Raw genomic sequence first — 15,467 nt, 5'->3', positions numbered from 1 at the left:
AATCGACAACATGTATGTTAGACCCTATACCGACTAAGCTACTGAAAGAGATGCTTCCAGAGGTCATAGATCCTCTTCTTAATATCATTAATTCATCTTTGTCATTAGGATACGTACCAAAAACGTTTAAGCTGTCTACGATTAAACCGCTTGTTAAAAAAACACAACTTGATCCTACAGAATTAGTCAATTACAGGCCGATCTCGAATCTACCTTTTCTGTCAAAGATACTGCAAAAGGCTGTATCTTCACAACTATGTTCCTTTATAGAAAGATATGATATAGCGCTGAGAGGCGCTCAGATCAGCCAGAGCCAACCTGAACCGTACCATCAGAACTGCAAAGTGTGCCTATGGTCAGAAAATCCAGGGATTCTTCCACGACCCAACAAACACCAAACACATGTGGCAAGGCATCCAGACCATCACAGATTACAAGGCTGCTCCCTTACCTTGTGAGGACAACATAGACTTCCTCAACGTACTCAATAACTACTTTGGTCGGTTTGAATCACTCAACAACACTCCTGTGAGGAAATCCATACGTCACCCAGACGAACAGGCACTCAGACTCAAGACAGCTGATGTCGGGAGGACGTTGAGAAGACTGAACGCACGAAAAGCAGCGGGCCCCGATAACATACAGGGACGGGTGCTCAAAGACGGGTGCTCATGCCCTCACGGACATATTTAACACCTCACTGACCTATGCTGTCGTTCCATCCTGTTTCAAGACTGCCACCATCATACCAGTGCCCAAAAAACCCACAATTTCATCACTGAACGATTACCGCCCCATCGCACTTACTCCCATAATCATGAAGTGCTTCGAGAGGCTGGTGAAGGATCACATCATCTCCAAACTCCCCCCTTCTTTTGATCCGCTACAGTTTGCATACCGCTCCAACCGCTCCACAGAGGACGCCGTCTCCTCCGCACTCCATCTGAGCTTTGAACACCTGGAAAAGAACAATACCCACATGCGAATGCTGTTTCTGGACTTCAGCTCAGCCTTTAATACAATCACCAGTTTTGAACCTGGTGAGCAAACTGGCCCCCCTTGGACTCAATACCCCCTTGTGTAACTGGCTGCTGGATTTCCTCACAGACAGACCCCAGTCTGTGAGGGTTGGAAAAAACACCTCCAGCGTCATCTCCCTTAGTATCGGCTCCCCCCAGGGCTGCGTACTGAGCCCACTGCTCTTCACCCTGATGACCCATGACTGCCGTGCCAGGTACTGTACAAACCACATCATTAAGTATGCGGACGACACGACAGTGGTGGGTCTCATCAGGGACAATAACGAACTGGCCTACGGAGAGGAGGTAAAACACCTGGTGGAATGGTGTGACACAAACAATCTAATCCTGAATGTCAACAAAACAAGACAGACACAGGGTCGACCATGCCCCCCAGGGGTGAGGGCTCAACTCCACCCGGAATGTGGCTTCCTCCTGGGCTTTAGCGCATGGCGCCTCGCTAACAGACATCTGTAGAGCTGCAGGCTGGGCAACACCCAACACTTTCGCGAGATTTTTTAATCTCCGGGTAGAGCCAGTGTCCTCTCATGTACTCGCTTCAAATAGCCAGTAAGTAGGACCTGCTCTGTGTCATCGCTTGCTGCGCCATTCCACTCCATGGACTGGATACGTGCGCTATTTCACTCAGATGAGTTCTCATTAGACCCTGAGTTCCTCCTGCACTGTCGATGCCGTCACCAGAGTGCATGCCCGGTTGGTCAGCCCTCGTGATTGGCTAGGTGCTTCCATGTGCATGGTTCCCCGCTTAGGCAACCCCCACATGTGTATTTCCACGGTAAGTCTCCACCGAGCACATGTTTTCCCTCGGCAAGACCTCTTGCCATCTCGAGGTTGAAACTTCCACCCTGCGGGCTGCTGTGGCGTGATTGAATTGTGACCCCCATTTCGTCATTCACTGACGTAACTCGTAGTGACTGAACGAAAAGGAACGTCTCAGTTACGTATGTAACCCTCGTTCCCTGAGGAGAGAATGGAGACGTTACGTCCCCCTGCCACAACCGCTGTACCGTTGGAACAGCCGGGAGTTCAGTCTCAGCTCCTCAGCATAACATGATGCGGCTGGGGCGGAGTTTCACTATGCAAATTTCGCAAACCCATGGCATTGTTTTGCCATTGGCTCGTTTTCTAGAACTCGAAGGTGATAGGCTTCTAAGCGAAACCGCCATTTCGTCATTCACTGACGTAACGTCTCCGTTCCCTCCTCAGGGAACGAGGATCACATACGTAACCGAGACGTTTCTGCTTGTACTGCCATAGTAACCATGGCGACAGACATGGACAACTGCGTAGTGCATAACGTCTAGCTGTTGTTGTTTCGTTCAAACATTATGGGCCACGGCAAGAAGACTTTGGGACAAAAGGAGAACTAAAATGAGGATCAATATCAGCATGGCGTTTTCGAGATGCCGAGATCTCCACATCCGCGACTAACTTCGACTTGACAGAGCTTCACGAGTCACGACTTGACAGGGACGCTTGCATGTACATGCTACATGCTCTTGCATGTACTTTATTAGACAGGTGAGCAAATGTACATAAAACAAATCAATGTTATAAAGCTCAACATGATGACATTTTAGAATATGATCAGTATGTTATTCTAAAGTTGATCTAGCTTACTGCTAGTCTCATATAGCAAACAAACTTACACACAGAATAACATAACTTTCAACTCACTCAAATGCTGTTTAGTATGATAGTGTAACGTTAGACCAAATGAAACAGCGCTGCGTTACCTCACAAGTTTGATTCATCAAATAAACTGACCTGTGTGAGTAGTAATTCAGCATTTGCGGGTAGTTCGGTAGAATTAAATGTCCTTATTCCTTTATATCCGCGCTGATATCTGTCTCTTATTAGCAATCGCGACCTGCTTCATACCACAGTCATGTTAAAAAACATGAATGTTTTCACTCATCCATAAACATTATTATTTCCATCAGCATGACAACAAGTCCCATCATTCCGCTTATCACTGCGTCGTCAACCTACGCCTTTGTTATTGTAAGAGGTTAGCGACCCCTAGCGGCGAAAAAAACAACAACTACATATTGTAGCTTTAAGTAGAGTGACCAGGAAGAGAAAGGGGTATGAGTGATTAATGATCAGTATTTAACCTGATCCAAAATATGTATTTAATCTTATTTGTGTTGCATTTCATCTGCAACAACATTATGAACTTCTTTCATAATTCTTCTTTCAGACGAATACATTCAGAGTTATATTAAAAAATGTCCTGGCTCTTCCAAGCTTATAATGGGAGTCAATGTATGATCAATATATGATTTTGGAAGTCCATCAGAGCCTATCCATCCCTGATAAAAGTGCTCGAAACGGCTCTGGGGGGAGGGTTAATAAAGGCCTTCTGAAGCGAAGCGATGCATTCATGTAAGAAAAATATCCATATTTAAAACTTTATCGACAAAAATACAGTGCTATGCATCAGTTTAGACACCCATACTAAAGTTGATTAAAAAGAGGAATAAAAAATCATCTTTTGGAAACTGAACTTAATGCCTTAATTTAAAAAAATTAGGAAAAATCCAACCTTTAAGGACACCAATTTTCTTTGTGAATGAATAATGTATCGTAAATAAATAAATGTTTTTCCTTAAAATACAGGGTGCATAAGTTTGGACACCCCTATGTTAAATTCCCATAGAGGCAGATTTTTATTTTTAAAGGCCAGTTACTTCATGGATCCAGGATACTATGCATCCTGATAAAGTTCCCTTGGCCTTTGGAATTAAAATAGCCCCACATCATCACATAGCCTTCACCATACCTAGAGATTGGCATGGTTTTATTTCAGTTAGCCTAATAGCTGGTTTGATTTGCATTGAGAGATGATCTTATGGAAAGTACCCCATGCCCAAACTTATGCACCCTGTATTTTAAGGAAGAACATTTATTTATTTACGATACATTATTCATTCACAAAGAAAATTGGTGTCCTTAAAGGTTGGATTTTTCCTAATTTTTTAAATTAAGGCATTAAGTTCAATTTCCAAAAGATGATTTTTTATTCCTCTTTTTAGTCAACTTTAGCATGGGTGTCTAAACTTATGCATAGCACTGTAACTAGCTTCCGGCAGATGGCCATACGCAAGTCGACCTACGCAAAAAGAGTAACACTTGACGATGTATGACGTAGAAGTAGTGTAAGCTTTGACGCCTCTCGCGGTTCAAACAGGGCTGGGCAACCACGTAATTTTGGTGCATTTTTATATATATTGATATGGCAACTAATAAATACAATGAGATTCGTCATGCTAGCATGTGTAGAAATGTTTAAACTATATGTGTTACAACTAGCCCCACATTAGGTTGTGCCCCACTTACCCCTATGAGGATGTTAACTGTGACAAGATGATTGACAGACCAGTTTATGGTGACAGAATGCACATTTTATGATATGTCCCAAAACTTGACAACTATTCTGCTACACAATCAAACGTATGTGCTTTCCATAGACATAATGATTTTTATATATAATATATTATAATATTTTCTATTCTCTAACCCAGGGGTGGGCAAATCTGGCCCACGAGATCCACTTTCCTGCAGAGATTAGTTTCACACCCTAATAAAACACACCTGAACAAGCTAATCAATATCTTTAGGTTTACTCGAAAGCTGCAGGAGGGTGAGTTTGATCAGAGTTGGAGCTAAACTCTGCAGGAAAGTGAATCTCGAGGGCCAGAGTTGCCCAGCTCTGCTCTAAACCCAACCCAAAACATAATCCTCTGTCAGCATTACAGGCACAGCTGGATGTCTTCATAATGTAGAGGCAGAGACCTGAAACCTGTATACATACTATATTATGAGTCCTCATAATATAGGTCAAACCAGTACACACACAAACACACACACTACATATTAACAGTAAAATTTTGTTTGACTTGTGAAAGTTTATTAAGCTATCTTTAAAAAAAAAAAATTTTAAATCTGTTTCCAACATGATGCAATTCATCATATCGCTAACGTTGAGTATATATTTTTTAAATGCACTGATACTGTGGAAATTTCAAGCAGTCTGCACCATGTTGTATTCAATATGAGTGCTATGTAAATTATGTTTTAACTATAGGCCTACTGTTAATTATTACGTGGTTATACACTGTACTATTTTCATGAAGTGACACTCTATTATGTAAGTATTTTGAATGTATTACATTTATGGCCTTATATGAATGGTCAAGAAGCACTTCACATACAGCTAATTAAAATTATCAGCCGCTGTCACAGTAATATATGTATAGCATGTGGAGTTTTTCAGGTCATTTGGACTGGTCCCAGGTTACCCTGACATCAAACCTTTGTAGCATGGCTTCCTCAGCAGAGAGTGAGTGGTTACAGTGTATAGAAATTAAATTGAAATGCCACAGCATGAGCAATGATAAGAGTACTAAGGGGTTATTTCTGATATAGAAAGTGCATTAAAAATAACACTGCACTTAAAAATGTGCAGTTGTTACCTTGAGACATTATTTCTTGTATAGGTGTTTTTTCTTAAACTTGAATAAAACCAATCAATTTAGATGTTAATGGTAGAATAAATTAACATGAAGCACATTGTTAGTTAACCTGAGGAAACCTTTTACAGCGTGATTTTACAGTTTAACTTTATTCATCATTTGAATAAAGTTTAGTCCTAAATGCATAGTTTCTATTTAGTTGTAAAAGATACATGTATAAAAACGTGCATAATAAACGTAGAGAGATAAAAGTAGAGTGATTTTAGGTTCCGGTGTGATTTCACTAAAGTAGCTACTAGTAGAAAATATATTCATCATTCAGCATCCACCGGGATTCTAATGTCCTCATCAATGAGAAAACCCCACGGAAAAACATGTACTATAAGTGAACATGGTGGTCCTTACCATGTCTACTAGTTCCGTTAAACAATACGGGACAGCTGGAAAGTGTAGACCGATCGGGGTCGCCTGCTCCTCTGCTGTGGAATGAATGAATGAATTAAAAACGAACGAATGCGCGTCCGATACCGAAAGCGCTGGATAGTGACGCGAAGTGGCGCGGTGATGCCAAAAGAGTAACGGAAGTGAGGATGACCAATAGGGGCTCACGTCTTGGCTGTTACGATAGTATGGACTGTCAGACGACGGGTTCACAGTCTGAACCAAGGCAACCCTGCGAGGGCCCACATGGGGTTCAGAAAAGAACCCAGTCACCTGCCAAAAAAATTCCAAGCTTTAGTTAACGCTGTAATGTGATACATTTAATGAAATAAAACAATTTCAACTATTCCTATGACACCCAACTGTGTGATAGTAGGATGCATACTTATAAATACCCGTGAGTTAACTTTTGCATATGTAAAACCAAGTAAATTCTCGCATATTCGGTTCAGATCTACACAGTCAAATACCCTGCAGTGCCCCAAGTACTGAGAATAGGTTTCAGACTATATACGTGTTTGTATAGTCTTAAACACAAATAAAAAGTCACCATTCCAAAGGCCAGTGTTTGACAGCGACGTGCATGCCTCTGGACATTTTGCATAATTCAATGAATTAGATTTTAAAACAATTTCTGCAGCACATACAGTCTACACCAAGTGGAGTGGATGCAGCACACAAAAGCAAAAGTTTTTCATCTTAACAGCCATTGCTATTTGTAGTAAGTCATAATTAAGGTATTTGTTGGTGTTTTATGAAGAAAAAAAACTTTTAGGCACTGATAATACATTTTTAACAAATAAATGTAGGCCTACACACTTTATTAATAAATGTTAGACCTAGCTACCAGTTTATTTTAACATAAAACAACTGGTTTAACCCCTTGATTATTTCTTCACTTTCTTTTAAAGGATAGTCCACCCCAAAATTGAAATTCTGTCATCATAAAACTCTCCCTCATTTTGTTCCTTTTTTGTGTCCCTCCCTTTAATACTTATATGTGTGAACTGCTGCCATCTAGTGTACATAGGAGGTTACAACGATACAGATAGGTGATGTCAGGAGTATTGGATGTCAGTGGGTGCTTTTCATTTCTTAATTGTGCATCCTCATTTCCTTTATCAGCACCACCCCCCATTGGATGTGAGGGAAAGATGCTTGTTGAAAAACCTGATGTACGTCAAGGTCAAGGTCAAGGTCAAAGTTTATTTATATAGCACCTTTTAACAACACAAATGTTGACCAAAGTGCTTCACAAGTAAAGCAAAAATACACACACAGTAAACAGAACATGTCAAAAATTCAAACCAAAAAACCTAAAAAAAATTAAAACCGAATTTTTATTTTTATTTTATTATTGTAAAGATTTTCAAAAAAGCTTTCAGGACATTTAATAACAGCTGAGATGAAGATCTAAGTGATCTCTGAGGAGAATAAAAACTTAAAAGTTCTGATATATAAATAGGGGCAAGTCCATGTAGAGCTTTAAACGCATAAATTAAAATCTTAAAATCAATTCTTTGTTTCACAGGGAGCCAATGGAAAGAGGCCTGGATAGGTGAGATATGTTCCCTCTTTTTTGTCCCAGTCAGGAAACGAGCTGCAGCATTTTGGACAATCTGTAATCGTAAGAGTGATGACTGACTAATTCCAGCATACAAGGCATTACAGTAATCAAGTCTTGAGGAAATAAAAGTGTGAATAACAGTCTCCAAATCCCTAAAAGTCAGAAGGTGCTTTAACTTTCGAAGTCGCTTTAGCTGGAAAAAGCTGGCCCTGACCACTGAATTTATTTGTTTGTCAAACTTCAGGTCTTAATCAAAAATGACCCCCAGATTTTTGACATAAGAGTGATTGTTTGACTAAAAATTCCCCAAGAAAGTCCCTACCAGCCGTTTGTTGTAGTCCTTAAAAAGCAATTTATTTAAAAGCAAATATTTCCATTTGCTTTGAACTTTGAGCATTGTAACTTTGCAGATGTTGTTTATGCTCAAACAACAACATTACACACTAACTAAAGTAATAAAAAAGTGAAATCATAATCAACCACCCATTTAAGGTTAAGAGAGTCGATAAGCAGTACAAACTCTTTTACAAGAGGCTTTGAAGGACAACACAGATGTACATTGAAATCCCCAACAATTAAAAGGTTTTCACTTCTTGTGACTATATCAGGTAAAAATTCTGAGAAATCTCTTTAAAAGTCACTTTTAGAGTTTGGTGGTCTATATATCACTGCAATGAGCAGAGAACATGAGGATTTGACTTTGCATAACATAGCCTCAAAACTGTCATAACTATCTACTGATAAAAGCCTACACTTGAAAACTGTTTTTAAAAATAACAGCAACTCCACCACCCTTCCTTGACTTTCTATGGCAGCTAAAAAAGCCACAGTTCATGGGAAGAAGTTCTGCAAAGAGACTTAGATTGTTTTCAGCGAGCCAAGTTTCAGTAATAAACATAAAATCCAGATTATTTGATCAAAAAAAGTTGTTTAGTAAAAATGTTTTGTTCACTACTGATCTTGCCTTTATCAGGGCTGATTTTATAGACACCGTTTTTTTTGTCTTGCTCTTCCACAGGGTACGTAGACAACTTAGATACAAGGGGGTAATCCAGCACCCGGAAAGCGTACCTTCCCTGGGGGCCGCCATTGGATAGCAAGCCATCACCTACTGTTAGCATTCCATTGACTCCCATTCATTTTGGCGTCACTTTGACAACGAATAACTTTACATCTGATTCGCTTAAAGACTCTATTTATCCATTGTTTATTTCTAAATAAACACGACAATGGATAAAAGGCTCCATTACCTTGTATCTTACGTTATGGCCACGTAGAAGCAGTTTTTGTAAAAATAGGCTAACGATTGCGTCTTAACCACGCGACTCTCTGTTGCACAGTAGAGAAATTACTGTATAGACAGGAGGAGAAGCTCGCAGGCAATCGGGGGGACGTGGAGGCATAAAGTCCGATAAAGTCAAGGGAGAAGTCCATAGAGAGTCATAAAGTTGCTTCTGCTCCTAGCTCATGGACAGCTCCTACTCACGCTCTCCGTCTCTGCAAGATTCGGAAGGGAATGATTCAGATTTCTCTTGGCACAGCTACTAGAAGACTGACAACTGTCAGACAGACTGCTCACGTCACATCTACGTTGTCAAGCTCAGTTTGAGGCTGCGCAGTACGCTCAGCCATCAGGAAGTGAGTGCTTCTAATTGACTTCACTTTTCTCCGTTGAAATCTATGGGGTCGCTGTGTCCATTTCTTATACTGTCTATGCTTAGATAGAGACCAAAGATAGTAGGTGTTTGTGCCACGCTGAGATGTTTCATGACGCCGGGTCCGTCTGGCAGTAGACCATGTAAGTAGGTATAGATCCCGGTGTAGTGATGATAGTTTTTCGAGACGGACAATCTCCACGGTGAACATATCGCGGGCGGCGTATATTCCCCAACTCAGCGCAAGCTGAGTAGACGTCAGGTGCCAAGCGAGTTTAAGAGTGATTGTTCATATGCAGAAAGTCTGAAATTGTATATTTTATTCGCATCATGATGGCTTGAGATAAATAAACACTGGAATATCGTTCACTATTCCAGGTGACGATAGACCATAAGGCGAACAAGGGCCAGCAAACAAAGAACAAGATCATAGTTCAGTCACTCACCAAATCTGACTCAATTTAAATCCAAGGGAAGTGCATACAGCTGTGAGAAAAATGAAGAGGATAGTATTTACAATTTGAATCCGCAAACACAGGCAAGACAAAGAGTAGGTCCGATGGAGAATGACGATTTCAGATCTTTGTAAATCCTCTCAGCGCGGTAACAGCAGCACAGCAGTGGGAATAACCAAGCAGCATCGAAAAACGTTGACCCAGTGTTTTAACACAATGTGACCCAGGAAAAAGTCGTCCTTAGATCCAATGTAAAACGACGATAATAACTATTTATGTAGATCTTCTCAGCGCAGTAACAGCAGTGGAAATAACAAACCTGTGCCGATCTGTGACCCAGTACTATTTCTCAAAGCAGGACTTCGTATCATCCAGGGATAATCGTCCAAGATTTACTGGAGAAAAACACAACCGGAGAGCAACGGCAGACAAAAACGCACAGCGTGCACTCAACCGGAAGTTAAAATTGTGGTCAAAAGTATAAATTCTCACAATCATTTAAATTTATGTTTTACCTTTGAAGTATAAATAAACCATATATCTCACATATGTCAACAGGGAATCTTGCTGTATTATTATTTATTATGAAATTCTTAACCAAACTTCAACAACATAAGAGCAGATCCCTTGAGTGCAGCTGATAATGCTTTGAAGTGACGCTCGAGTGATCAAGAATACCAATGGGACTGAGACACAAGGAAAGGAAATGAGGATGCACAAATAAGAAATGAGAAACACTGCTTGCATCCTCACTCTTAGCTCCTCTGGAAGCTTACTCACTCCACATTCCTCACGGTGCAATTAGAGAATTGAGATGTCCTTCAAGATGGCTAACTTTGATCAGTTTCTGGGTCACAGGCTGAAGAACGGAGGAAATTTAAATTATTTAATTTTATTTTTCATTTAATGTATGTTATGAACAGAACTTTTATGATATTTCAAAGTATAGTTAAATACTTTAGCCACAAATTTCCTCAGGGAGCAAAGACAGAGAGGTGTTTCTGATACAAGTGAGCGAGGATTGGGAAATGGTGAACCCGGAGCGGAGCTGGGGCGGAGTGATTATTGAATACTGGGAAGGGAAATTGTTGCCGCTCCACTCAGCTAACATACTCTGGTGGAAGTTTGAAGAATATTAACCTTTATGTCTGCCTTGATGTTGGAACAGGTGCATTCACATGATGTTACACAACAGCATGTAAAACTCACTGAGCAGACATTTTCTTATCAGTGGATCCTTTAAATAAAGTTAAGCCACAATCTTCACCTATCAGTTTTTGTTACCCACAGTTATTGCACATTATTGATTAGACTCTTTGTTGAGGTGATCTTCTGTGGTGTTGTGAAGATTTTATTCGTTAAATGTATCCAGTGATAAGTCATTCAGAGCTATGAGCTGGTCTGTAAAGTCATGCTGAACTTGTACCTTTGACCCAGAGTCATAAATTAAAGGTGCATTGCGCAACTTTTCATGTTAAAAATACCCGTTTTCTAACCCATACATGCTTAAACAATTGCCTGATGGGCTGACTGAGCCCTTCTCTGATCACTGCGATTGCCTCTATAATCCTGTACAGTAAAATAAATAAGAGGGATTCGGGTCGGAATCTGAGACTGGGCGTGACGTCATGCGCGTTCACGGCACGCTCATATGTCTGGCAGGTTTGTGTATGCGCCGACGCCGCCATTCTCCGTAGAAAATGGATTCTAGGAGACCGGCTTGTAGTTCATTTCAAACACCAACGCAAACTCCACGTAAGATAAAAAAAAAAGAGAACTTTTGTCTAGTGCAACCAAAAGGTCCAAATTGGAGTCAGACAGGCGTCGGGGTAAGACGAGAGTAAACATAGGGAAGGCTTTCAACAAATGGAGAGATCTCCGGTCTGCTCTAGGGCTCAAACGGGATCCTCAGTTGGCTTTTTTCTTGATAAAAAGGTAAGATATATCCCATTCTCTAATGTCTGATACGGCCAATAATGACAATAAATGACGATCCATAAAATGTGTAATGCTTTAGCGTAAGCTAGATAAATGTACAATCGGAATAGGTTTTACTAACTTACCATTGTCAGTGATCAGGTTCAGAATGATTGTGATATAAAATGCTGATATATAAGTTAGATACTTAGACACAAATTTTGAGCAAATTACTGCTTAATTACGATGTATTGCTATTGGAATATGCTACTTAGCTGATCAATCAAACAGGCTTAACCCCCGCAAATCTTCGGCGGATTAGCCTGTTTGGCTTTTATGGTAACGTCATAGTGCCACTTGATTGTTTATTACCTTGAGACATTTGGGTGTACTTTGTTGACCGACTGTGTATGGTATGGTATCATGATTACAATTTTGAGCTTTTACAAAGTTATAACTTATATTGTTCATGAACGTGTTTCCATAATAATAGTCATAAGTGGATACAGTAAACACATAACACAGTTCAACATGGAGATAGATGGGAATAAAAAACGAAGTTTTCTACTACCCCCATTTTTTCCCTCACACATAAGTGTGTTATTTACTCAATTGCCTTTCCTTTCACATATTTTAAATTACTTGCAGATTTAAAACTTTATTACCTCTGAAGACATTATGATTGTAAACAAAAGATTTGTGCGGCTGATGCTCCTTGGGTTATGACCAGCTCGAGCTCGTGCAAGCGTGCGTGTGCGTGTGGTCCGTGAGCGTGCACACCTCTGGTTGCAGTTTCGCTTGCCGCCAGAGGGGGCGTAGTTCTGCGAAAACTCAGACTCTCGCGCAATGCACCTTTAAGGAAGAAATGTAAAATTAAAAAGAAATATAAAAATTAAAATACAGAAAGCAAATGCCAAAGAATGTGAATTTACTGAAAATTAATATCCTTTGATTTATTAAACGTCATTTAACATTTTTATTTTATTTTGCATTACACTCCATAATATTCTACTGAAGGCCTGTCTAGTTGTGGCTTTAATATAATAATAGTAATTATTATATTATATTATATTATATTATATTATATTATATTATATTATATTATATTATATTATATTATATGTGTCAGGTTTAGAGAAGACTCAAACAGGTGAGAAAATATAAACAATGTTTATTGAGAACAGAAGCACAGAACCAGCAGATGTAATGGTGAATAGGTCATGCAAACTTGAGATGAAGATAGAACTTAGCTGAATAGTAATATGAATGTCCTGGAGTGGAAACCAGAGTGGAGAACGGATGATGAAGAAATGATCAACAGAGAAGGCAGATCGGAATGAGGAATGAAGATGAGTATCTCAGGTTGGTAGATCAGGTAAGTAACAGGTAGTGAGTCTTGTGCGTCCATGTAAAGACGAGACCAGACACTGAACAGAAGGTGAAGGGTTGTATTTAAAGGCAGTGAATGATGAGGTGATGATGAGGTGTAGGTGTGGTGAATTAGTATTCCGGGGAGAGTGAACGAGTGGGCGGAGTGTGCAGATCTGGTGGATCCCTGACAATATATATATATATATATATATATATATATATATCATATAATCTCAGTGGTGGCTGCTGGTCTTTCAAAGAGGGGAAGCTAATTTTGGCTTACATCATAAAAATTGTCCATTTATTTAAACGTAAATTCTACGTTCCTTTTGAAGAAAATGCTCTGTGACCCTGTCGTACCAACTAGGCGTCTTTTCCAGTGACTTGACCAGTGTCCTCTCAATGGCCAGCAGAGTTAGGTATAATTGTATTAATATAATAAAGGTATAAATAATAAAGTGTAATAATACTACTAATATATTTTTTTAATTATTACTAATAATAATATAAAAAATATAACAAGTAATAATATAATAAAGGTATGAATGTATAATTGTGTGAAATGTATTATGAAAATTGGCTAGCAATTTCGACAAGCAAATACCAAGAAATAGGTTGCAGCAGTTTGTCTTTCGATGCAAAATCTGCGATGGGACTGACCTCGAATAGATTCAGCATCAGTGACTTTTTATTGTATGAAATCGCTGTCAATCAAAAGCCTTTTAAACAAGCCTTTTAAACAAACCCTCCAATCATCACGCAGAAGCCCGGAGTCCAGGCCAGCCCACTCCTCATTCACTCCCAGAGACGCTGAGCGTCCACGGGCGGGACATAATCGCAGCATTTATCCAATGACCGTCTAGTTTTGAAGCACTGAAAAAAACTGTTCAAAGCATCCCCATTGAAGTCAATGGACGCTGGGCTTCAACAGGGAAATGCACTGTGACGCTACCGGAATGAATGAGAAGGAAATCGAGTCAGCCAACCTGCTATATGTAACTGATTCTGAACGAACTCGTCTTTGAGATGAACGTTTTCTAACGCATTTTTAGTCATTAAAATGTTAACACAATAGTACATATTTGACCATAATTTTTTTGACATTATAGGGGAAGCCGAGCTTCCCTTGCAGTCTTAAAGAAATCCCCACTGATATATATATATATATATATATATATATATATATATATATATATATGTATATGTGTGTGTGTATACATATTTGTATATATATGAATATATGTATGTATATATAAAGTATATACACTCACCTAAAGGATTATTAGGAACACCTGTTCAATTTCTCATTAATGCAATTATCTAATCAACCAATCACATGGCAGTTGCTTCAATGCATTTAGGGGTGTGGTCCTGGTCAAGACAATCTCCTGAACTCCCAACTGAATGTCAGAATGGGAAAGAAAGGTGATGTAAGCAATTTTGAGCGTGGCATGGTTGTTGGTGCCAGATGGGCCGGTCTGAGTATTTCACAATCTGCTCAGTTACTGGGATTTTCACGCACAACCATTTCTAGGGTTTACAAAGAATGGTGTGAAAAGGGAAAAACATCCAGTATGCGGCAGTCCTGTGGGCGAAAATGCCTTGTTGATGCTAGAGGTCAGAGGAGAATGGGCCGACTGATTCAAGCTGATAGAAGAGCAACTTTGACTGAAATAACCACTCGTTACAACCGAGGTATGCAACAAAGCATTTGTGAAGCCACAACACGCACAACCTTGAGGCGGATGGGCTACAACAACAGAAGACCCCACCGGGTATCACTCATCTCCACTACAAATAGGAAAAAGAGGCTACAGTTTGCACGAGCTCACCAAAATTGGACAGTTGAAGACTGGAAAAATGTTGCCTGGTCTGATGAGTCTCGATTTCTGTTGAGACATTCAGATGGTAGAGTCAGAATTTGGCGTAAACAGAATGAGAACATGGCTCCATCATGCCTTGTTACCACTGTGCAGGCTGGTGGTGGTGGTGTAATGGTGTGGGGGATGTTTTCTTGGCACACTTTAGGCCCCTTAGTGCCAACTGGGCATCGTTTAAATGCCACGGCCTACCTGAGCATTGTTTCTGACCATGTCCATCCCTTTATGACCACCATGTACCCATCCTCTGATGGCTGCTTCCAGCAGGATAATGCACCATGTCACAAAGCTCGAATCATTTCAAATTGGTTTCTTGAACATGACAATGAGTTCACTGTACTAAAATGGCCCCCACAGTCACCAGATCTCAACCCAATAGAGCATCTTTGGGATGTGGTGGAACGGGAGCTTCGTGCCCTGGATGTGCATCCCACAAATCTCCATCAACTGCAAGATGCTATCCTATCAATATGGGCCAACATTTCTAAAGAATGCTTTCAGCACCTTGTTGAATCAATGCCACGTAGAATTAAGGCAGTTCTGAAGGCGAAAGGGGGTCAAACACAGTATTAGTATGGTGTTCCTAATAATCCTTTAGGTGAGTGTATATATTGTGGCAGACTACCATCGTTCTGACATCAGTCGCCCCTAGCCACACCTCAG

At 40.0% G+C, this 15,467-nt stretch overlaps 1 protein-coding gene across 1 annotated transcript in view; it reads right to left on the bottom strand.

Moving 5' to 3' along the window:
• elovl2 (ELOVL fatty acid elongase 2) overlaps nt 1-6,051 on the bottom strand; it is a 115,115-nt gene extending 109,064 nt beyond the window's left edge. Inside the window, exon 1 of the mRNA XM_084399213.1 lies at nt 5,924-6,051. Within this exon, the coding sequence (XP_084255339.1) occupies nt 5,924-5,926 (3 nt within the window). The 5' untranslated portion in view covers nt 5,927-6,051. The remainder of the gene's footprint in view (nt 1-5,923) is intronic.
• Between the last annotated feature and the right edge of the window lie 9,416 nt (nt 6,052-15,467).

Source organism: Rutilus rutilus, assembly GCF_951802725.1.
Source record: "Rutilus rutilus genome assembly, chromosome: 24".
In the NCBI taxonomy this organism is placed as follows: domain Eukaryota; kingdom Metazoa; phylum Chordata; class Actinopteri; order Cypriniformes; family Leuciscidae; genus Rutilus; species Rutilus rutilus.
The sequence above is the reverse complement of the archived record's forward strand: the minus strand, read 5'-3'. Positions and strand labels throughout refer to the sequence as shown.